Here is a 27,050-nt window from a genome sequence, read left to right on the forward strand (position 1 = left end):
ATTAATATCTGAAACCCAATTACAACAACATACATTATTTGTACTATTTAGAGGGTCACGGACAGATTAGTTGCAAGCAAGCAAGTTGGGGGCCGTTTAAGAGCACGTGATGGAGACAACGGTAGTAATAGCAATAATGGGGAAGGGCTATATCTTTGTCCTCTTACAAGATTGTGCATGCATGAAGAAATGGCCATACAAGAAACTACAAAGGCCATGTCTCTTTCCTCTCGCATCTTTATTCTTTTTTCAGCTATTATATTTGTGCTTTTCTCTTTTGGATCTATTTATTCCCATCCACACAACAAAAATTTATAAATATAAAACCACTTTGAGGTTTATCCGTTATTTCATATGCGCCCAGCCCCGCACACCATAATTGGTGTACTCTGCCTCCTTTAACAAATATTTTAAATGAATTATTTTAATTATATTCTGCGAAAATATAATGTTTAATATATGATGTGTGTTTCTGAAACTATTTCTCATACAGTTCATGAATTTGATAGTTTCTTTCTTCTTCCCGGAATATCTTATCCTACGTGTGTCTCTTTTATACCAGCCAACATTCCTTACTTCCAATTACTCTGCTTTTATAGAAGACAAAACATGTAATTACTTTTATATGATCGAAAAATCTATATTTTTAATATTTAGTTAGAATTTACTGTACAATATTACTTTATTTATTTATTTTTATGAAATTTCAATAATTCGATTGTAGTCAACCATCTAAATGTAATGTATATTGAAGTGCAACTGTCAACTAAGATTAGCTAATCTAAACCACAAAATTATGTACAAAAACTAAACCGTTCTTTTATACATTTAGTTAAAGGTCTGGTCTACGTACATTATTGGAAAAAAGAGAGACTAAGCTAGCTTGTCGAAAGATAACTTTTGATTCAAGTAAGGAACCATTTTTTCCCTTCCATTGAAAGGGTGGAAAAATTATCTCAAATCAATGTTTGAATTCTATTATGAATGAACAGTTACACGGGATTTTGTCAGGAAATTCCTTTGAAGTACATCAATGGAATTTTCCTTTGTAAGACAAAGCAAAGGGAACATTTTAAGGACGAACTTGTTAAGGTCGATGTAGTTAATACATACTATATTCATTTTTCCTTACTTTTCTTTACAAGTGCAATATAAGATAGTCACGAGGTTTACTTAATCTTGGCTTTTAACAACTCTTTAAATCAGTCTCTTCAATGATCTTTTAGAACTCTAGTCTAAAATGTTCTAATTTTGTGTTATATATTTACTAAACATTCAAATCTAGAAAGTTTATGGGCAAACATGCCCAACTTTGGGCCAAGCATATCTGTTATCGTCTATACAAAGATGTCAACATTTTGTTTTTAAGAACTAAGTGATCCAATCGTGAAATTTAAGTTTGTACCAAAATTATCAATTTTTAAAATAAGAAATTAAAATTGCTAAAAAAAATAAAGCAATCAAAATTATATATTAAAAATCATTAAAGGACCAAAATTATAATTTAATCTAAAAATAAGTAGCTATATAATAGCAAAATTCCATTTAAATAAATAGTTATTTTTAAGAAGCATTTAAATAAATAGATAGATAAAATAAATAGATTCTATCTTTCCAATCATTTGGATGATAAATTGGTTTGAGTAAATTAAAATCATGATCAGAGAACTAAATGTTTATTCACAATTAATCGTCCATTATAAGCAAACATGCATGAATAAACTAAATCGTCCATGTGCATCTTAGATAATTGCGAATTATAAAAAAGTATAATTGCGTCCTACTTTCCCATCAATCAGATCTTATGTCATTCACATGATTAGATCTCATTACTTCTACCATATAGTAATGCTTACTACGTCAATTAGTTTGTTTTGAGTCTTTTGATCCATTTAGTGATGTTGTTTAAGTAAACCCAAAATAAAGTTAGTTTTATGGGCAAAATCACCAAATTGAGTCCCTTTTACAAATTAATTATCAAAATGGGTCTGTTTCATTTTTATTTACTAAGGGATCTGTTATTTTACTACAAAGTGCCTACCTGAGGAGCGCGTTCCACCAGAACGCGACACGTGGCTTGACTGGACAGGACGATGTGACAGGGGTGGTCGTGCCTGCCTGTCAGGCGCTACCAGTAGTGGTAGGGCCCCAGGCGCGACCACTAGTGGTAGCCTGGCAGGCACTTTCACTAGTGGTGGGGCCCCTGGCACGTCCATGTCCCCTATAAAACCATTTGCCCTCTGTTTCATTTTCACACAAAAATCTTGAAGCTGATTTGGAAACCTTGAAGTTGAGTTGAAATGTGTTAAAGCGCTTTATACCGGTTAGAAATTTTGTTCAAAACTAGTAAATATTTTTTATCTTCAATACATTATAGCATTAATTAATATTTATTTTGTTGATGATAATAATGATTATATTTTGTAGGTGCATAATTTTGTTTATATTTTTTGTGTGATAATTAGTAATTTTTGGTAACTTAATAATTTATTTTTTGGTTATAATTATGTTATATTTGTTTGTTGATGACAATAATTATTTATTGTAGTAGTTTTTATGTCTAGCACATTATTATTATTATTAGTTAAGCTCATAATTATTGATGTTGTTGGTATATTTTTTTAATAGCCAAAATTTATACATAGACATTAAAAATAAATGCCGATTGTTTTGCGTCATGAGTGTGCGAAGTAGGAAATTGTTGTGACAGTAATTTCATTTATTTAGAGTAATTTGTTGTTGTTAATTTATTTTAGGTTAATAATTTATGTTATGTTAATATATTTTTTATATTATTGTTTGTTGACGACATTAATTATTTATTGTAGGTATATTTTTGAAAAATGAATTCAATTATTACACTCGTCTATTTAAATGGTAAGATGTACGAAACTGATGATGGTATCACATTTGAAGGCCCTAAAAAAGCTATTCAAATAAAGCGTGGTATTAGTTTTGAGAGTTTAAAAAAAAGGATACACGACAAGGTAAAATTACAAAAACATGAAAGTATATCTACTATCACTTGTAGATTTTTAGTTGCAGGTAAATATATTGCACTGCAAATTTGTGACGATGAAGATGTTGAAACAATGATTCAAAGTTTTGAACAACAACAAGAAATGTCTGTCATAGAATTATGTGTTGAAGTTGATGTTGCGGGTGCTTCTGCAATTAATTTGACAAATTCATTGTTATCATGCGAAAATAATATGTCTCACAATGAATCGGGTAGTGCAACAGTTGGAACAAATTCAGAAGAAGATTTTGATTAATGCTATAATGTATTGAAGATAAAAAATATTTACTAGTTTTGAACAAAATTTCTAACCGGTATAAAGCGTTTTAACACGTTTCAACTCAGCTTCAAGGTTTCCAAATCAGCTTCAAGATTTTTGTGTGAAAATGAAACGGAGGGCAGATAGTTTTATAGGGAACAAGGACGTGTCAGGGGCCCCACCACTAGTGGAAGTGCCTGCTAGGCTACCACTAGTGGTCGCGCCTGGGGCCCTACCACTACTGGTAGCGCCTGGCAGGTAGGCACGACTGGTAGCGCCTGGCAGGTAGGCACGACTGGTAGCGTCTGGCAGGCAGGCATGACCATCCCTGTCACATCGTCCTGTCCAGTCAAGCCACGTGTCGCGTTCTGGTGGAACGCGCTCCTCAGGTAGGCGCTTTGTAGTAAAATAACAGACCCCCTTAGTAAATAAAAATGAAACAGACCCATTTTGATAATTAATTTATAAAAGGGACCCAATTTGGTGATTTTGCCTAACTTTAAGCATTGAATTGAACATGCTCCCCCTAGGCCCTAGCTTTGTTACCGAAGAAGCACTATAAAATATTAATATTAGTATGATGATATAAAAATTAATATATATTTTCAATATTATAAATTTATATTAATAATATAATTCATCATATTAATAAATAAATTTGACCCAATAGTATAAGATTTTACCCTATTTACATAAGTGTGAATGACATATTTAACAAAAAAACTCATAATCAATTTATATTTATATAAAATTCTCTTAAATTCATTGTAAAATGAATTAGTCTCTAATCTAATTAATTGGGATACACATGTGGTCTTTGACTTAAGACAAACACTATTAATAAATAGTTTTGTTGATATAAAAACTAATATATATTTTCAATATATAATGTATATCCACAGAAATTGTATTAATAATTTATTTTTTATTAAATATAAAATTATATCAACTGAAATATAACTGTAGTGCCTAACAGTTTTTGGTAGTCAGAAAGAGAATATGCGAGCATGGAGCATAAAGCTAACAAATTCTGAAATTAGTGTCAAGGTTATAAATTATAATTCAAGTAGTTGTTTTTTTATTTAACTTTTTATACTGGAATTGAAATCATTTTATATAAAATAAAAAAACACAGCATGTACCTTTCGGTGCAGCATAAACTGGTTAAAGTCAAAGGTTACAACTTATAAGCTTATGCCGTCGCCCGTGCTGTTTGTGCAATAAAAAAGCGTCTTAAAAATGTCAGTAATTTTAAAATTCAACCAACCGGTAAAGACATTGTTTAAGATTCAATAGTAGTAGTTTTGATTTTTGATTAAATTAGTACAAATAAAAAATATTATTAATTAATTATTCTATAAAACAATATTAAATAAATATAATATATAAATTAAAAAGTATAAATTTATAGATTCTTAATATTCAAAGCACATGTAAAAGTCTAAATTAATTATATCATAATAATTTCAATAAAATGCAATAATATTTATTAACAATAACAAGTTTATATCAGAATAAAAAAATGGCAAATTAATATAAAATAAAATTATAGAAAATCATAATAAAAAATTAGAAATCAATATAAATGACTAAATTTTATGTTTTATAATTTTTTAATAATAATTGGTAAATAATTTATACCTATTTCTTATCCTCATTAAATATGTATTCTTATTTATGTTAAAATGGTTTAAATTTAAACTAGTTTAAACTTTAAATTGATTTTTGCCCGTGATTTTCACTAGTTCTCATTGTTTTTTTTTTTTTATCGGTTTTCACCAATTCTAAAATTGTACAATCTTTTAGGTTGAGTTTGATTGTGTGAAAGAGAAAAAAAAAAGACAATCGAGGATAAAAATATGAATTAAAATAAAAAAATATGAAACCCACATTATTTCAAAAAAAAATTACTCATGAATAATAAATCCTTCCCCACAATCAAACCAAGGCTTAGAGTTAACACAGATCACCACGTCGGTTCCTAAGAAAATCGGTCAAACACTCCGGTCAGGATCGATTTTGCAAACTAAAGAATAATATTCCGATATGAAGTATTAATAATTCATGCACTTGGTAGTTGATCTACATTTTATTATAAAGCAAATTGTATGTCCAAGAATTTATTCAACTTGATAGAGTCATAAAAACCAACCATAACAATTTTGCCTAATATGATACGGAAATGAGCGTGTAAACAATAAATAATTTGTTGATTTAACATTAGTGTTAAGAAGGTACAAGAGATATGTGAATTTTGAAATTAAATCTTTGTGTTAAGTAGATTATTTTTAGTGAAGAATCGATTAAGAAATTCATTACAGGATAAAACAACAATTTGTGCAACAACTTTGGGGAGCAACAAAAGGCAATTAAAAAGAATCTTAGTAGAAGATGAAACATGTGGACCCTTTAGATAGACTTTTTCAAGTATAAAAAATACTTGCATCTTTTAAGCTCAAGACTTGCGATAGATCGTAAACTATTTGAATAAATCAATTGAATATAATGAATATTTACGTTTAACACTTATGCAAAATGTATGTGCATCATCTCATTGAAGACTTCTCACAAGAAGTAAGCTTTTGAGCATAAGTCTAATCACATTCAATAAATAGAGGGTGACCCCCTTAGATCACACATATAAGAAAAATCATTAAGATTTCCCGAGACTGATTAAGTTTAAAATTTTATAAATTCCTCGAATATAAACATTTTTTTATGATTAATTAGTTGTTGTTAGTATAATAACAACCCTATATATAATTTTTTTTAGCTTTTATAAATCAATATATTACTTTGTGAGACTTGTTCTCTTTTTCTTATGTATACTAATTGAAAAATAGACATTTCGTGTTTTATTCCTTAACTTATCTTTTTTGTTTTTTTAGTTAGATGTATTGTAAGTAATTTTTAGAAATAGTTGAAGGATAAATTAAGAATAGGAAATGTGTACATCAAACAACATAATTGTCTTTATTAATAATTATTGATGATATTTATCCTCTTGATTATCATTGTTATTGAAGAAAAAATAGAATAATATATGATCTTGCTAATACATTTGTGATTGGATTCAATCATACTTAACAAATCATAATGAGACCGAAAAGGAGAGAACAATTGTTGAAGTACAAGCGTGAGGTGAAGTATCACATCAAATAAAAGTAAAAAGGTTGAACATCATGTAAGCGAAGAAAAGATCAATAATGAGTCTTAAAATTTTGAGTTAGAGTGTGGTGTAAGTTTACTTATGTGATGATGACTCTTGATCCACATATATAAATCTCTTTTGTGTTTTCTTGTCAAGGATGCAGATAGAAGGGACTGTTTGGAAAACATAATCTCTTAGAATTGAGAAGGTTCCCTTGGTAGGGCTAACTAGAATGATATTGTTGTGCTTTGGTGGGGAATGTATATACGATCACTCTATGTTTTGTCTATATTTGCATATTATGTATACTTTGATTGGGTTGGGTCCATCTAAAAGCAAAGTTCGTCTTATCCATTGCGTAGACAAATTTGCACTCTATTGTAATCTCCGCACGTTATATGTATGGCAAGCATAAGTAGTTGGGCAATCCAAACATAGGATACGGGAAAATTAATTTCAATAAATATATATATATAATATTTCCTATATTTTCATCAAATCTTATTTTTAATCCCTAAATTTTCATATCCTCTAATTTAGTCTTTAAACTTTTAAAAAAATTATTTTTAGTTTGTTCTCAGAGAATTTTCAGTAGCAGTATTAACTTGTGTTCTAGCTGTGTCAACTTGTATCCAATGTGGCAAACGGCGCTTTTTCTTTCTTTTTTAAAAAACAATTAAAATGACGTGGAAACACCTCCTGAATACAAAACACCTGCGGGTAGACCTAAGAAACTCAGAAGGAGGAAGCATGATGAGGATGTCAATAATTCCAAACTCAGCAATGACATGTAGCGGGTGTAACCGGCATGGGCACAACTCTAGAGTTGCAAAATACATTTTAATAATTTCTTTTAAAAAAATTAATTTTCTACATTATTTTTGTTATTTTTTAAAAATAAAGTATTATTTTAAATTTATAAAAAAAAGTTTTTAAAAACAAATATATTTCATGAAACTGAAGTCTTCCATATTAATTTTTTTAGTGGTGTGAATGTGAATCGTTTTCCCACAACTGTCAGACAAGGATTTGATAATGAGATCAGTATCATTTAACCCTGCTCCCTGGCTCTTTCGGCCAAAAAGCACAAATTAAAAATGACATTGAGGTTGATATGGTGTATGTTGACATATATGACATTATGACTGGCACCAGAACAGAATTCCCACCCATGTATTTGTTTTTGTTCATATAATAAGTATGGAATAAAGAAAGTAACCTGAACTTCCCACCCAGCATTTCAATAATTTCAGATGTTATTAATTATTTTTACTCTTTTTGAAAAGATGTTTTACTTGTATTTCTTTTAACCCATAGAAATTTTGGTAGAGTTTTTTTAAACACAAAATTTATTTTAGGAATTGAATTCTTCCAATATATATTCTTATATTAAGATAGATATAAGGATTATACCTCTAACAACATATTTGAAAAGCTTGATTATTGTCAGTTATGTTATATTGTAGTTGTCTTGTACTCTCTTTTTAGTATTAAAATCATTAAATCAGAGTTTAGTAAGTATGTGTGGTTAATGTAAGTTTTTACATTGCCAATCAGAAAAAAATTATCCATAATTTATTTTTGAAGTTATTACTATAAAAACATATCTAACAATTTATAGATGAATAACCATGTAAAAAACTTTGACAATTGTATACATTTATTCTTAAAAAATCCCAAATATTGATTCATAGTATATATAATTTAGAAACACTCTTGGTTTCTTTTTCTTTGCCTAACTGAAATTGTTGATTGATATCCAGACAATGAGAAATGTCATATGCTGCCACTAATGAAAGCAGAAGGGAAATGGAGAGATCATCAATTTGAATCCATTTAATTAACGAAAATTATGCACTAACATTAAAAAAATATTATCACTAACCATGCGGTTACTGTGTTGAGATTTGGTCATTTATAATAGCTTCAACATCTGTGGCAGTTAAGCGGTTGTCAACATACACACAATTCTGGAAACAATTTTACATTACAAAACTGAAAAATCTAAATAAAATATATATTGCATCCATATTAAATATGAATATATTAACGTGGGTTACAAGTTAAGGTACATTGTAGCAAAACCATATCTAGATCAAATACTAAATTAACCTAGAAACAGATTTCTTTATCATTTCTATTAAATAAAAAAACATATCATTGTCTAATGTCTAAAGAGTCTGGCACAGAACTATAGAAGATGATTATTACTAGATCGAAAGCAAGTAGATTAAAGCAAATGTCTCGATAGTATTTATGTTCATCTGACAAGTAGCATATTGTATTGTAGACGCTTCTCATAATTGTATTTGGCATTACGGGATCCCATGTTTGCATGCCCTTTCCGTATTATTCTGAAATTGATTTCTTTAAAATTTGATACAATATTAGCGAGAGAAAAAAATCATTGTTAAATTTTTTTAAAAGTGAAATTTCACATTTATTGTATTATTTTCCACTCCCAGAAAATATCTGTATTAAATAAGTGTAATTTTACAAGATCGTTGGATAGTTTTCTTACTTTTGTATTATCTGTTGATCAAAATATAAATATCATAATAATGTAACTTTGTAAAGCGAAAAGCTTCTTCAAGCTGGAGTTTCTGGGCACCTAGCGTAGTGAATGTCTGAATGAAGAAGCCTTGTGAAAAAGGCCTAATACTTTGGTGTGGCTGATCTGAGCAAACAAAGTACACTACTTGTTCAGCCAATTGTGAAGTGCTTGGGGAGAATTTCAGTGCATAAATTGAGGTAAATGATCGGATTGGAAAAAGTGATTGTAGCACCATTCATGAAGTAAACGTTCTTGTTTTTTTATTGTCCAAATCACAAGTATTTTTAACTATAGGTAATCTTGTTCGAGCAATAGTAAAGGTTTCAAATTTGATTGAACATGGAAATTCAAAGGCAGTTGTTAGTTTTTTGTTTATAGTAAAAAACTTCGAACCCATCAAGATTTTGGTTTGTTAGTTACCCCCAGCGGACGACTTGGGCCGGACCCAAATAGCCCAATTAATGAAGAGATTTCAACAACCCTGCCCAATCGCCTATATTAAAGGATCGAAAAACAAAAAATAGACTTTCTTAACATATTCATTTTTTGGTACATAACTATCTTAGCATATGATTGCATAAACTATTTACTCTAACTAAAGAGTTTAACATTTATCTACTATCATTATATTTTTTTACATTATTGACTAATTTAAATTATCATTAGTATAATTTTTAATGTAATTATTATAAAATTCAGTAATCTTGTTATATATAATAATTTATGATTAAATAATAATATTATAAAAATAATTTATACTATTAGTACATAAACTATTTATTAGTGAGATATTGATTTTATCTTATTTATATATAAAAAGAAAATAATATACCTACTGACAATTGTCGTCAAATTATAATTTGTGAAGTATGGTAATTTTGTTATTTTTTTCACAAGAATTACCTTAATAGTTATGTCAATTATGACAATGTATTTTTTTTACATTGATAATACATAGAAATTAAATTAAAAATACTTCCTCTAGTCTCAAATATATATATATATATATATATATATATATATATATAAAAAGCTTACTCTTTTTAAGAATTTTTTTTTGGGATAAGAAGGTTTGTTAGAATCATTTAATTATATCAATTTCATTTAAAAGATAAATCATTTTCTTAAATCATCATTTCTTCGAAATTGATATAAAAAAAAAGAATGCCATTGAGGAAAATACTTCATTAATGAAGGATATTTTATAAATGATTTTATTATATAAGATAAAGTTAATTAAAATTTGCTTGAGATTGATATAATTTTTTTTTCTTATACCCTGAGACCAAAAGGAGTAACTGTTATTTTTTCATGCACACTGTATCCTCTAGCTGAGAGTCAGGGATCAATCTCTTGTGATATAAAGACCTATTTAAAAGATTAACTTCTTTTAGGATGTATTCTTCCATACACAATAACATAAACTTGCTAATCACTCAAAAAATAATCGCTACTTATGTTTTAAGAAAAAAAAAATGTAAATTTCTATTTCATGTGTACAGATTGAGACACTTCAACTACTATTGCATTGGAATGATGGGAAAAAAAAGCTATGGCTAGCTGCATTAAAAATGGGAGCTTGCATCTTGGATCCCCATTGTTTTCTTTACCTTGCTCACTAGCTTTCTCTTTTTTCTTTGATTCCTTGTGCCTGTAAAAGCTTGCCCTTTGTCTGATTGTGGGGCAGTTCACAGTTCACAGTTCACATACATATTTAAATTGCTCTATGTAAAGCCTATTAACACTAATAAATTGATAATGATTTTTTTACACATTTTGAAAAATATATATGATGTTAATTACTTGACATATTTCAATGATTATTAAATAATTCTGTTAAATTTTTTTTATATAAAATAAGTTTGTTCCTCTTTTTTTTTTTTACTGCAAGTTTATTCCTCTTATAAAAATATAATATAAAATTGTCATTGGACAACTATGGAATAGTAAAATCCTTCGAAACTTTCAAAATGATTTGTTTTCATGTTTTGTGGTTTTAAGGGGGACTTTATAAATTTATCTATTCATATTATTTCTCGGGCTTAAAGTTAGTCTCGCAATGTGTTTTATTAACAGAAAATTATATCTTTATTGTCTATATCACAACTTCATGGTTGGCTCAGATAGAAATTAAAAAAAAATCTTAATTAACATATATATAATGTTAAAAACAATATTTTCTTTTTTAAAAACAACTTCATTATCCTACTATGTTAATTAAATATTTTCATTTTATTTACTTTTCTCACTTTTAAGTAGTCGACTAAACTTATAAGCCCCACAATTGCATGTCTTGCCAGACACACATCCTGTCATATAAAAATTAAATACTTATTATGCATATACTATTACTTATGAAAAATTGTCAACAATTTATCTCCGTTTCAATATATAAATAGATTTTATATAAAAATCAAATTAATAAAATATCACTTAAAATCAATGATGTTTTAAGAAGATTAAGTTAATCGATTTATTATTAATTAAAATAAATAATAAATAAATTTGATCACGATAATTTAGTAAGTAAATTTGCATCTTAATTTTTTTAAAAAAATTCAAGCAAAATAACAATAATTTTAATAAATTATCTATTTTTAGAGAATTTAATAATAAATTATCTTAATAAGTTAAAAACATTATATCTTAGATTTACTTTGAAGTCTAGATATAAGTTGAGCCGGTCATGCACAACTTGATTAATTATTGTAAGATATATGATTGGATAAGTTAAAAAAAAATCGAAAATCGTATTCAAGATCAATTTAACTCTAGCATAAATTTAAATCTGAATCAAATTACGGGTGCATGTGTTAATTTTATATCAAAGATAATTTTTTCCATATAATGAACATGTTTCAATATAAATATTATTGAAATTAATTTAAACAGAATCTGAAGTATATTCCAACCAAATTAATTTTAGACTTAAATATATCTTTATCTCTATCTTATCTTCTTTTTTTTTTGTTTTTTTTTACAAAATTATTTTTTATTTTTAGTCCTAAAAATTATATTTATTTTATTTTCAGTCTTTAAAACATTTTGAATATCACTTTTCTTACTGTTAATTTTTTTCTCTCTTTAAAATTAAGAGGCACTTAGTTACCTCATATGTATGGGCAGATTCCTCCTTTAAGTAATTCCTTATTGTTGCCTCGTAGGTTGATTTCCTTGTTCGTTTATACTACCTTTTATGATTTATCTGGGAACTGCTAAAAAAGAAAAAAGAAAAGCTGCGACCTTTTAAAAAGAATCCGGATTTCATAAATCGTGGGTAGACAAGATAACAAGAAACTAAATGTCATATAGTATGTATAAAAAAATGTCATATATATATATATATATATATATATATATATTAATAATATACTTTTTAATACATTCTTTTAAATATATTTTTATTATTAGTCTGAATTTATTAAAAATTATAAAATTTTGTTAGTTTTACTTGCTATTTAATGATATCGACTTATAATTTTTTTATTCTCACTCAATTTTTGCTAACAGTAAATAATACAGTATATTATAAAAAGAGTTTGTTAAATAGTTGTATTTCTACAATTCTTCAAACATAACAACCAAAGCATTCCCTAGAGCTCTATTGACTAAAATACCTTTATTATAATTTTTAATGCATCTCTAATACTAGTAAATTTTTTAATAAAAACTTTATTACTATTAATTATTTAATCACTACTTAGAAAATTATTTAATAAGAAGAAAAATAGTTTAATATCAAAAGTTGCATTTTTACACAGAAATTAATTAATTTCATTTACACGGTTTGTAGTGTATAATGCTCTGACAATGGGGGCATCAATCCCTATGCAAAAAGACTATATATACATAGTAGACAAAAATTGGAAACCATTCTAACATAAGAATATTTACTTTAGAAACTGCTAGAGTTGGCTTATGCCTAAAGTTTCTTTTCCATTCAAAATTCCAAAACCAAGAGATCAAGCAATTCCCTCTTTTGTGAACTTTATCAAAAGGTAAACTCTATAAGACTGAATCACAGCAGAATAATACCATGTCAGAACCAGCAAAAAATTGTACTATAATTAACAAGTTTCACTCACTCTATTACTCCTTTCCAAATTTTCTCTCATCTTAATTATCTCCCACTTAATCCATTAGGATGAATTCATACAGTACCACAATTTTGGCACACTTATTTGGCCTTCTTGCTCTAATCCTTTTGCTTGTTTGGTGCTGCATTATCGTGAGGGCATTGAATATGATTCTCAAAATCCACTTCGTGTTTTCAATGTAATTAACACTAATTCTTGTGTTTCTTGTCTTTGTTAATACACAAAAATCATATTCTACTTCATCTGATCACCTTGCAGGTTCACCCTTTTATGATGTTCTTCGGATTCATTTTCCTTATTGATCTAGGTATCTTACTCCCACATCATGTCCCTTCTACTGCATTGATCAATTCATCATTGTTATCCCAATTTAGCATATTTCTTTCCCTTAACGACTTAATTAACCAACATATATAATAAGATGTGAACAACTTAATGTGTGTGATATATGGATACATATACAGTTTATGATCATTTTCTATATAAAGTGATCGATTAATTAACTAATTAGGTTGGTGTGTGAAATTTGAGCAGCAATACTGTCACACCAAACGGTGCCAGGATCACATGAAACACGCAAGATAATTCACTTGACACTTCATTTCATAGCTATAATTCTTGGGATTGTTGGTTTATGTGCCGTTTTCAAGTTCTATGATATGGTGAACTGGGAGGACGTAACCAGCCTCCAATCTTAAACTTTTTTTTGAGTACTCCATCGCGGGAGAAAAAATAAAAATAAAATAAATTGAGTTTATTTCATAAACTAAAATCAACTTACAAATTAAATAAATAAAAAACTTCTATTATTAAAGTCAAGTATATATATGAGTTTGTTTTATTATAAAAAAATTATTTTATTTTATTTATATTTATATATAAATACTTATGAAGAAATTTATTTCAACATAACATTTATGTACATGATCTTAACAATAATGAATGCCTATATATGATTTTAACTGCATTGAAGACCTAAAATATCTCGCATTCTCTAAAACTTATTGAGATTTTTTTAATATTTTACAGCATTCTTTTTATAGAGGAACACTATGTAATACTATTAATTTTTTGAATAATTAAGGAGTGTCATGTGTAATGTTTTCAAATGATTTAAGAAGAATTCGTGTCAGAGTAGAAAAACAATAGACATCAGAAGAAATTTGACAAAATCCTAGAAAATGTAAGCATAATTTACTCAATAATATATAAGTCATATATATGTTAAAACTTGAATAACTGGGACGTGACTGTTGAGTGCATGCAGTGGCTTATGGGACTGGGGTTTATGCTTCAAGGATCAGCACAATCAAGGAGTACAATGGCCCCATGGCACGTAGCAGCTGTTAGAGCACTATTTTTCATGGCAATTTGTGCTGCACTAACAGGGTTGATGGAGAAGTACACTATGATAAAACTCGTCACACACCATAGAGAATCTCATTTGATCAACTTCACGGGTCTTGCAATTCTCTTGTTTGGAGTCTTTGTGGATATGTCAGTGGGTTTGCCACGTTATGCATGATCAAATCAATTGCTTCATTTTTCTCCACTTCCATGTACCTTAATTATTCAAATTGGATTGATCCAGCATTCCCCTTTCATTTTTTATTTATTTTTGTAATTGTGTTTTTATTTGCCGGAAATGGCTTGTGTAATTTTTTTCTCTCAATATCTTTTGGAGTCTTGTGAGATATAATTAAGTTGACTAATTGAGGCGGTTTGTTTCCATACTAAAAATAAGTTGGTTCTGTGTGGTCCTCTCTGTATTGGTTCCCGTAGCATTCATGAATAGTTAGCAGTGAACTTAAAAACTTTTGCAATAAGCCCAACATATTTTAAAGAAATAATTATGGTTTAAATATGATAATTAAAAGTAATTAGGAGGTTCGACTTACTTATACGAATAATTAAAAGATTAAATTATGCATGAAATATGATAAATCAACTAAATATATTAAAATATAATTGTTTTGACTATATTTAAGAGGGCATTATTGTTTGGAGGAAAGAGATTGAACTCTCACCCACATCACAAGGATGAGATTTCCCTTAACTTAAGTGTCATGAAAAATGATTTTGAACTTAACTCAAACTTACAAAATAGATTTACGAAAGTTGTTTTCTATTTATATAATTTATCTCGATATTATCTATATTTGATGTGAAACTTAAACATGTTCTATTTTTTTCATGATTATTCGTCATGTGGAATTTTTCACATACCCCTCTATCTAGATGTATGATCACAATCTCCTTAAAATTTTCTTTGGTGCAACTCCTCTACCATCTTATCCTTAATCCTTAATTAATAATACTAATAACTAATACTAAAAACTAGAGGTGTGGTCCCCTTCATGTTTATTATTTTAGTTTACATCAAAACTCACTTTGCTTAAAGTCTGAACTTAGCAACTTTTCCGTATTCTCCAACTGGCAAACTACCCACTCCACAGTTCAAAGAATTGTTGACTAATTCACAAAAAGTCGATGCATTATTTGGAAAGAACTTGACACATAATCTGCTTCCTCACTTCTCAACGCACATATCCTTCAATTCCTTTTGGTCCAGATTCTGTTTTCGGTTGCAATCGCCGTAATAGCTGCCACCAGTAGTAATAATGGATTCAAATCAATCCGATAATATGGTGAATTTGAACCAATTCAAATCGAATAATTCATATATTAGTTCGAATCAGATTGAAAAAATGTCATTTCGATGAGTTTGATCAGATCTAGATTTTGGATTTTGAAAATCTAATATAATTCAATTCACTCAATTACTTATTATGTTTTTTTTAACCTTTAGAGTTTTATTTTTTTAGTCCAACCAAATTTTATTGTATTTTTTATTTTAAGGTTACTCATAAATGATTATTATATTATGATTTTAGTGTAAGACATGATTTAACTTTTAGCTTGAAATTTAAGATGTTTCATATTAGACTAGTAAATAAAAAATTATTTTTGAGTTAAATGTATAAAATTGCATGTTATTATAATCACTTTTCTATTTTTTTTTCACTTTTTCTATTTTTTTTTTCACTTTTTTATTATTTTAATAATAAATCCAATAGTCCAGTTATGACTAAATTGGTTCACAGTGACTCGTGTACATCCCTATTTGCCACGGCATTGGTAGTATTAATTCAGTTCATTTTATTTTGCTAAAATGTGACATACTAAACAACATAAATATAATTGTTTTATGTTTAATTTTAAAAAATGAAATATTACAAATTAGATAAAGATGGATGAGATAACAGTTTTGTTTTTTTCACTTGATAAATCATATAATATTTCTTTCTCTAGTATAAAATACTCAAAAGACAAAATATCTATTTTTATTTATAATTTAATCATTATAAAATTTTTCTCTTCTCTTTGTGATCTCCTGCATTGTCAGTATCATTGTTATTATTATCACTTCATTATTTTCATCTTCACCACTTTCATCGTGTTAAGATAATTAATATAAATTATATTTTTTATTATTTTTTCTTCTTTTCATTTAAATATCCAAACATTATAGAGATAATTTTTCTCTCTAAGTGACTTTTAAGATTTTCAATATATAATTATAAAGTCTTATTATAATTGATTCAACTTTTGATTTTTTTTTATATGTACTCCCAGCATAGATTAGTCTTTTTAGGAGAGAGATTATCAAATTAGGATATAATCTTTTTTTATACATTGAATCAGAAATTGAATCTTAAATTACTAGAAATCGAATCTTAATCAAATAGTTAAATAACTCAACTATCTAGCTTGTTAGTTGTCCAATTTCAATTTGAGATGTAAGGTTTATTTTTTAAAAAAAAAAACTCTGATGTAAGTTGTTATTAAGAATTATATTAAATCGTATTTTAAAAAACGGTATCATAGAGTATATTGATTACATTCCTCAAGCATGATGAAAATTCGATTCTACCATAATATAATAGCAAATTGAAATTTTTTGGTGAAAGTCACCGTTACACAACCAGCTTAGTGATTATACTTGATAAGAATAAAACGAATGGAATCCAATTTGAGCTGATTGGTTGGATGTCACACACTAATATGAATGGAACTATGAATGTATACAGATTCCCTTTCATTATCACCTTGGTGGAACTAGTTCCAATGCTGGGAGTGGCAAAACACAGCATAAGCACAAACAGTTCCAAATTATGGTGTAAGAAACCGCAATCAACGGTGACCAAATAAAGGAATAACCCAAATAATATTCAAGCAAAGTGCTTTTCAGCACTGTCCTCCTTTATGCTCCATCCACCAAGAGCAACAATTAACAAACTAATAATGTCAAGCTTTCTCTCTCCTACTTAGTGGAGGATCTTTGTATAATAACATGCTTGAGAAAACTTTTTTCCTATTAAAATTCATGTATCTTTAGCAAAGAAGATAATCTTATTTCAGTTTAGTTATAAATCTTTCTCTAAATATTTAACACAATTACATAAATCTCTATCACTTAAACTAATAACTCCACCAATTAATTGATACAGTCAGAGGTATGCTTAAGACCTATTTAAAAATGTTTTATCCTAATTTAATAATAAAAAAAGAAATTGTTTTTAAAAATAATACTGTATGATCTAAGCATAAACAGAACTGCTAAGTATATAAAATGGAGAAAAGAACAATTCAATTTCTTAAAGGGAAAATGTTATAACAATAAAGGAAGATGCAAATCTATGTGCAACAACGATATGTGATAACGAAAAAATTTACAGGTTTTATAGTCTCTTAAGTCGTATATAAACAGTGACATGAAGTGCAAAAGCTTTCACACCAAACTTGTGTGCCGTCTCCATTTATGAAGGAAAAAGAAACAGAGTTGAGACACCAAAAAACTTGAATTTATCAATCGAAAACCATCCATTCTGGGAACCACCAGAATACCAAGACATCATTTCAATAAATTACACACATTTAGCAGTATCCTCAATAAGAAAACATAAGGAAAAGCAACCAAAATATAAATTTAAACCCATTGCTGCTTTGTTGCCTCCATTCTCCGCAACAAACCATCAATCTCATCTTGCATTCTCTTTTTCATCTTATAGTAATCAAAATAAGAATTTTCCAAGACTTTCAGTTCATCCAATTTCTTCCTCTGCGTTTCCTCGGTCTCATGCAAACAGAGTTTGGAAAGCTTTTCGGCGTACTCTTCTTCCATCTGCGCAGTCTTCGTCCTGATCATCCTCTGGAACCCTTCTGCCTCTCTTCTTGCTTCATCTGCCTTGGTTTGAAACATTCTGGCTTCTGCCTCCTTTATCCTCACAATGCTCTCCAAACTTTCAAGTCCACCTTTCCTTAATAAGGCCCCCAAATGAAAATCAGCCTCATTTTTCAGTTCACTTAAGATGGAAGCTTTGAGGTCTTTCTGAAGTAGATCACATGACATGGCATCAGGATGTGACCTAGAATAGCCCATGTCATAACCATATTTTGGTAATAGAGAATTAGGTTTTGAAAGAGATGGTGTATCCTTTGTAAGGTTAGATTGAGAGGCTGACAAATCCTTTGAAGAAATACCAGAAGCAGGAAAGTCTGGCATGCTGTCCGCATCTGTTTAACAGAAAAAATATCTCTCAACAGTTAGATATCATTGTCAGTAATTTAATTAAAGCAAACATGCCTTCATAAAAAAAAAAAAAAAAGGTTAGCAATAACTAAGCTAAAGAAGGAGAAAGGCCTTCTAGGCTTCTACACAAAAGGACATTTGATAAAAAATCACTGGGTCACATGTAGTTTGAATTATTTCATCAAACATATTCAACAAAGCCAAAGAGATAAAGGCAACCATACCATACTAGCAACTTAGTTTTATACACATCTTTCTAGTTTCCCCCACCACTGCAATTCCCAATAACCTATGGCATTCCATTGCTTCCTTTCTCATTGAATCTTTCAGTACCAAATGCCAATGCTAAAATGTAAATATATCTTAACCAGGGAGGGAAGAAGATGCAAATAGTTTCGTTAAATACATAATTCCTTATCCATGCAAATGGAGCATCAGAAGATCATAACCGATTGATGTATAGGCTGTTCAGTATTAAAAACAGCATTCCTCTTCCTTTATTTTTTCAATCAATGATAAAAACTTATTGAACTCTATCAAATGTAATACTGAGCTAGACTGACTTAAAAACTACAAGATGATTCCACTGATATATGCATCCTGGATCTGTTAGGGCATGAAATGCCAGTAATATGCGCTCACCAAAAAACTACACAGGAAATAACAGGCCTGGGATGGGAGTAAATATCCAGCTGAATAGTTAAAGCTAATTGGATGTGGTAAATAAACAAGCCTGATTGGTTGTCACTTGTCACAGAACGACTTTGAATTTGATAAAAAAATCCATCAGTCTCAAATCACTTTATAAATGACATTCAAATCCCCCATATACTACTATGTGCAAGGATTAGCTTTTGTTTTTTAAAAACCTTATAATTAAAATGTTCAAGAGAGAAATTTTGGCCGAATATTCCTTTATTGGGGTAAAATAATGAAAAGCAAACCTGCTTATAATCCATTTTAAAAACACCAGCTATAATGGTTCTCAATTCTCATTCTTAAAGTCCAAATCATTTCTCAACTTGCCCTGAATTTCCCACCTCAAACAAAAAATTGATGCCGGAAAAGGAAAACTGAGTTGGACAGCCAAACACTAAGGAGCATAATTATTTGTCGGTCAAAGTTCCATAAGTAAATTGTAAAACGAGAATAATTTTGAGCTTCTCATTTTGTCAATCTGTGCCATACTGTATTCTTTTCTGTTTGAAGCACAATATATTTTATCAACAGTAATCCTTTCCCTCCACAGCTCCACCAGAGCATATATTTAATCCTCCCTTATTCACAATCCCACCAAATCACATAAAAAAGCCACCACTTTTACTTCCAATAAATAATCAATAATGGTACTACAAACAAACCCTTCATATCATATGAAAATGTTTTCATGCAACTATAACACTAGAATCTGAAAGACTAACATATCAAGTGTTTTTTTTTTAACTCAATCCCATTGAAGAAAATGGACTGATCCTTTACTCTTTATTTAGACAAAGCAAATCATGATGTATTCATAGTGCATCCATAGCACTTAAATGCTGTATCTATGATTGCATCCTTAGCACTTAAATTCCATATTTATGAAGTAAATATATGCTTTTTTAAAATTAACACATAAATTTAAATATGAATTGAAAAGACCACAGTCCAGACACTTACAGCTGAAATATTGCATGATGTAACTGCTGGCATCCGAAGGAGATATCATTCTAGTTTGAAGCTTTAATAGCATGTCATCAGTTTTAACATGCAATTCCTTCCCTTTGCGATCTTCACTTCCCATGAAGATCTTCCTTACACAGTCAAGCTCTTTCATCAAGGTTTCAAGCCCCCAATCCTTTGCGCAACACATGAAGACGTCCTTAACGAAACCAAACATTTCTGAGGCATGTCCACAGCCAATACAATGAAACTGCATCTCCGAGGTCCCTGAAGGCCCCTTCAAGCTAGGCCCAGGCTTGATAAGATTCCTCTGAATGCCACAAGTAGCATGGCACCAATGTGAACAAACATCACATCCAATCCAACTACAAGTGTTGCTTGCACAATCAAAGTTCAAACAGACAGGACACATGCAAGAACTGCAAAAGCCCTTGTTCCCTGAGCAAATCTTGCAGTCACAATCATCAACAGGAAGCAAATGCTTGCAGGTTACATTCCTACACCTCTTAAACAAGAAAACCTCTACCATCTCAGACAACTGAATCTGACTAGATAGGAAGCTAGCAAGCCCCATCTTGACAGCCACTAAAACCTCTAATTGCACCTTATGGCACTTTGAAAGACTCTCCTTGGTAAGGTCAGATCTTCTCTCGAGCCGGCTTTGCAGGCTTACCAGTTCCTCTTTCTTCTCAGGCTTCTCAATGAGATTCCTCAAGTATTCCTTAGTTGATGCTATGACATCATCAGTAAGCTCCTGAATTGTCAATGTCATGACAGGTATAGACTCTGAAACAATTTCCCTAACAATCCTCTCTGGCCTAGAAATCTTCCTTGCCTTCCCATCATCCAAGACTCTCAGATTCTCAGAATTCCTCCCTCTTGAGTCCCCTGACTGAGCCTCAAACCTTGGCCTTGCTGGCAACTCTGAAGGGAAAAAAGAATGGTTATCTGAACTAGTAGTAGTTTTATACTGACTATTATTATTACCTTGCATAAAGGAACTAATACCACCACCACCACCATGGTTGGATAAACCAACCAAGCCATCTCTAATTGGCTTGAACCTACTATGCACTGAGCCATTAGTTCCCTCTCCACAGTTCCAAATTTGGTCATCTTTGCTCACTGAGTAATCAAACATATCAGTTGAATTGTGGGTGAGTGAACAACTTGGGTTGTGAGAGAAAGGGTGGGAATAAGAGTAAGACAAAGAAGCTGCAGTGTAGTCATTGGAATATGAAGTGTGAGTAGTGGATGATGGCCTGCAAGGATTAGTCCTAACTTGTTGTTGATGATCACCACCGTTTTGCAAGGCGTTTGAGGCTGTGAGGGAAAGTGACACATCAGGCAAAGCAAGAGAGAGGTTGAGAATCTCTAATTTTGGCTTCTTCTCCCTATTACTCTCTCTCTCAACAACTTCCTCAAGGGATCTCTTTGAAGAATCTTCTCTTGGCTCACTCAGGCTGAGGAAATCTCTTTCCACCCATTTCCCATCTTGATATGAATTCTCACATACCACAACCTCTTTACCTTTGTGGCTCATTTTCTCCAACAAGCTTTTACCAGGAATCTCTTTCTCAGCAAGATTGAATTTTGGGTTGTCACAAAGGTAGCTGAGGGTCAACTCTTGCAACCCTGAGCTGCCACCACAACCACCCACTTCTGATGAATCCCTCAGAAATTCAACACCTTTTTCATCTGGGTACTCCTTGTTGGCCTCAAAATTGTGCCTTGAAAGCTTGCTCCTGGAGTTCTCACCTTCAAAGTCAGCAGAACGATCTTTACTTCCAATCATGGCCAGAGAGGAAGGAGAGAAAGAGAGAGAGAGGAGACAAAGAAGGTTGAGACTTAAGAGGGGCAATTCAGAAAATAAAGGGAGAATCAGAGGTTATTTTTTCTTTTTATTCTGAGCATTGGTTTTGGTTTGGGATAGTCTGCAAGCAACGGCCGGAATGTGATTATTTTTTCAAGTGTTCACACTGTGGGGGTGTAATAAAAACGGTGATATAGGGAATGCATTTCTGGATGTGTGAGATTACAGTCTTAACCCTTGAAAGTGAAGAGAATTACTCTCAAATGTACCTCTTTTTTTTTTTCTTTTCTTTTTCTTTAACTGCAACTTTAATTTTCCCTATCAAACAGCCCAGCTCTCAAATGTGTCGAAGTGGTCGTTCAGTCACTGACCTTAGTAAGTATTAAAATTAAGCTTTAATTCTAATAAAAAATACTAAAATTAATTAAGAAACTACATCTAATTTTTTTATGTATTATTTTATTTTATGATAAAATCAACATAAGTTTTTTACAAAGATATTTATAAATATAAAGTTGATTAAGAAAGTGAATTTGTGCCCGGATTCATTAAGAAAAGTTTTTATTTTGAGTTTTGTGAATGAAAAAAATATATAATTAGAAAAAAAAATTATTAAAGATGACTAATTAAATGTTTTGATAAAAATTAATCATAAACAAAAGTATTAAATATTTTACATCAATAATATAATAGAAAACATTTAATTATATTTTTAGTTCATAGATAAGTTATTCAAAGTATAACTTTAAGAAAATTATTTTTTTATTTTTATTATTTATTTTCTTGGAATATAATCAGTCTATATAATAAATTTGTTGATTTCTATATTAACATATTAAAAATTATACTATTAATGATTTATAATTACATAATAATGAAAAAATATTATACATTGTTGATACGTCACTATTAAATTATAAGAAATTTTAATGATATTTTTTTCTTCTAAAACTCTTTCTATAATTAGTAGTTAAAATTGAAATTTATTAAAAATTACTATTTTTGATAAAATTCACTTTTTTATTTAATTATCATGTAAATACTGTTGCGATACAAATTTAAATTGAACTAGTATTAAAAGATGTGAAAGGGTTCAAATTTATTAAGATTGAATAAGATGTTTAAGTTATTATAAAATTTTAAAAATAATTTAACTCACGAGATTATTGCAGGGGGGACAAGCCGCCGGCAGGCTCACAAATGAACAACGGAAAATGGCACGTTGCTTCCTTTCGTTTCAAAGTTAAATGTTGGCCAAAGCTGTGTGTCGCTTTTGGTATGCAAACTCGGCTGAATGGATCCAAATGGAAAAATAATAAGACAATAAATTCCCCCGTAAATATACAACACGGCGATACATTTAATGTACTACAAACAAAAAGTCAATGTTCTGAAAGTGAAAATGCTCCCCTTTTTTTTTTCTCCTCATTTTCCTTCCAAATTTTGTAAAGGGTAAATCATAAATGTATAGTGTATACAGTCAAATTCGAAAGAGGATTTTTTTTTTTTAAAGTAGAAAGATGATACTTAAAACTTTTCTCTTTAAATAATAATTATTTTTTGTCATAAGTGATCAGACATGAATAAATGATATGATAGAGGTCCATTTATACATTGAATAACAAGTTTATTTATTTGGATATTTTTATTTTTCATAACTGAATAGCAAGTTTACCGTATACTGTATAGAACTTTTTTAAATCAAAATAAAATATATAAAATAAAAATAATGTGTTATATATTTTTTTATAAATAATATGTTAGTGCTCTTATTATATTTGACAAGACTTGTTTAATGTGATGCTCTTTGGTGAGTCTCTCCATAAATTATGATGGAGGTATATCTAAAGATACTTTATGTTCAAGTTTAAGGCATAAAAGTATGCAAATAAAAATTTGTGAGTTAAAATTAGAATTATTTAACTAAGGGAACGTATTGGATTAGGATTTCAAAGAATTTAAAATATATATATATATATATATATATATATATATATATATATATAGTCAAGTGATATTCAATCAGAATTTTTAAATGATATAAATAAGTTTTTGGGTATTTAATTAAGACTTTTATGATTTGTTAAGGAATACAGCAAAATTTAGTGGTGTTTAATTAAGATTTTTTATAATTTAAAAAAATTATTTTCGATATTCAAAAATATACAAATTTTGATTGATTATTTTTTAAGATGGATTGAATTTTATCTAACTTTATGTATAAAATATCTATCAAACAATCTCACCCAAACCCTTAAGATTTTGCTAGACTATTTTGTTATTTTTTATATTAGTTATCATACTTTCTTTTTTTCTCGCATCACATATGTTTTCTTTTCTCTTTAATACTCAACATGCAAAACGAGATCTACTCAATGGAAAGTGATATTAAACAATTGGCAAAAAAAGAATATTCTTTAATATGTGTGTCATATATGTTTCTCTTATTCTTTTATAATAAAAAAAATATCAAATATACTCTTTCAATTTATACTTTTTCGTTTGCTTTCTAAATTAAAGGTTAAATTACTCATTTAGTTCTTAAAGTTTCACGATTCGTACCTTTTTAGTTCTTATAATTTAAAAGTGGTTTTTTTAGTCTCTATAACTTATATTTTAATTCTCTTTTAGTTCCTATAGTTTAAAAGTAAGATTTTTAGTCTCTATAATTTGTATTTTAATTACATTTTAGTCTTCACTACAAAAAAATATGTAAAAATAATTAGCTACAAATTAGTTATAAACTATGAACTATTTTTTTATTATAAATTATTTTGCGATGAAATAGTTACGAATTACTTGCTAATATATTTTGTAGTTAGTTGTAATGGATAATATTATTCATATTTTTATGGTAAAGACTAAAAGAGAATTAAAATATAAAGTATAGGGATAAAAAAGACCACATTAAAACGAATTAAAATGCAAATTATAAAGACTAAAAAAACTACTTTCAAACAAGAGAATTAAAATATAAATGATGAACCAAATGAATAATTAAACATAAATTAAATTAATGTTTGTCTTATGTGTCAATGTCAATCATGTTTTTCTTATACTTATTATGTCCATACCCTATTCGACATACTATTTTCATAAGTGTCACCCTTAATTTTATAATCCTTATAACTCAGTAACCTTCCTACAAATTTTTCACTCTCATCATCCCCTTCTAGTATAGACTTATTATTGTTCCTCATTTAACACATGTTATTAGATTTATTATGAAATAGTTGTTGTAATTGAAAAGAATAATAATGTATATTTTTAAATTCATTGTTCAAATCTAAAAGCGAGAATGATAATATGTTATTCTAAGAATGATTAGTATTGAAGGACTTAAAGTTATAAACAATTTAGCTATTAAACGATTAAAAAAATTGTATTGGTTTTACTTCTTTTTTTTATCCAAACCTCCTTATTTTTATTACTTTTTTCACCATCTCTTGTAATTTTAAATGTGTTTCTAAAAATTCACCGAGTGCTCTTAAATCTTATAAATCTATAAAGTCCTTCCAAATCTTTTAAATTCTTATGATATAAATCCATTAAAATTCAAACTATCTTGAAAGTCTTGTAAATAAATCTGATAAGTCATAACATTCTTACACAATCTTTAAAATCTACAAGACTTTTTTATGCTAAAATAGTATTTTAAAATCCCAATTCAATACACTCCTTAAGTCTCAATGGTCTCTTATATAAGAAAAAAAATTGATTATCTAATCTTAATATTCTCCTTTAAGATAATGTAAATAGAAAAGGATAAGATAGATATCTTTTCTTTCCTCTAATAAAAGATATTTTATGATATTAAAATTATATCTTTATCTTGTGACTAAGGTATAAATTTTTTCTCTTAATTTATTTAAATGTCCTAGATATTCAGGATTTGAGTAGTCAACTTGGTTGATAACTTGGGTTATCGGGTTCAAGTAAAATAGTTATATTTTATTTTATTGTATTATAATAAATTAAATAAATGAAACTTCTAAAATTGAGAATAAAATTATTAAAATGAATTATTGAATCGATATATATTATCCATATTTATATAATCTATCAAAATTTTAAAATCAAATTCAAATTAAGATTCATTGATGTTATCATAGTTTATATGGATAAGAAATATATTTTAATTTGATATAGTATATTAAGATTCAAAATTAAAAACTGAAAATAAATTGAAGCAATATTGTTTGAAAGAAATATAAATTTTAAAAAAAGTAAAACTAAATACTCATTTATGACATATGACCTAATAAAAAAAAGAACATAATTCCTAAAATACTCTTATTTAAAAGTAAAGATTCAAATCTATATATAGTGGTAAGCAATTATATGTACACAAGAAAAAAAGAGTAATCAAATCAAGTCAAAAGAAAAGTAAATATTGTCATTAGTAAGTCAATATTTTTCATAACTACTTTGATATATATATATATATATATATATATATATAAATGTTTATTTATTTAATTAATAATATAATGAGTTTGATTGTATATATAACTAAACTTTTTTTAACTAGGAAAAGAAAATCTGAATTGTTGGAGTACAGGTGTGAGGTGAAGTCTCACATCTTATAAGAATGAAAAAGTTTAACACTATATAAGTGAAAACAAAACTCATAATTTAGAGCATTAAGATTTTTGGTTAAAGTACAGTGTCAAATTCACTTATGTGATTTGTGTCGAAAATCGTGAAAGAGACTCATACTTGAAGGAAAATTTGTTAAAGTACAAGTATGTGGAAGAGACTCATACTTAAGGATAAATTGTTAGAGTACAAGTGTATGGAAGAGACTTATACTTGATGAACTAATGTGATTTGGTGTTGTAAATGTTATTGAATACTTCGGTTTCTTTGGACCATTCTCTCATTGTTGTAGCTTCACCCAAC

The 27,050-nt window shown here is 28.7% G+C and overlaps 1 protein-coding gene and 1 pseudogene across 2 annotated transcripts; one reads left to right on the forward strand and one right to left on the reverse strand.

The window, feature by feature from the left end:
* Positions 1-13,065: 13,065 nt before the first annotated feature.
* Positions 13,066-14,806, forward strand: LOC114422311 (annotated as a pseudogene).
* A 3,050-nt stretch (positions 14,807-17,856) lies between these two features.
* LOC114421552 (protein OBERON 3-like) lies at positions 17,857-22,313 on the reverse strand. 2 transcript variants are annotated; one of them, XM_028387526.1, is made up of 3 exons: positions 21,323-22,313; positions 20,333-21,259; positions 18,071-18,657 (listed from the first exon to the last, which is right to left on the reverse strand). In XM_028387526.1, the coding sequence occupies exons 1-3, from the start codon at positions 22,128-22,130 to the stop codon at positions 18,071-18,073; spliced, it is 2,322 nt and encodes a 773-aa protein (XP_028243327.1). In that variant the 5' UTR covers positions 22,131-22,313. The 2 variants fall into 2 exon arrangements, with proteins under 2 accessions (XP_028243326.1, XP_028243327.1); XM_028387525.1 differs by having other exon boundaries at positions 17,857-18,657; positions 20,333-22,313.
* Between the last annotated feature and the right edge of the window lie 4,737 nt (positions 22,314-27,050).

Source organism: Glycine soja, chromosome 8, assembly GCF_004193775.1.
Source record: "Glycine soja cultivar W05 chromosome 8, ASM419377v2, whole genome shotgun sequence".
Classification (NCBI taxonomy): Eukaryota; Viridiplantae; Streptophyta; class Magnoliopsida; order Fabales; family Fabaceae; genus Glycine; species Glycine soja.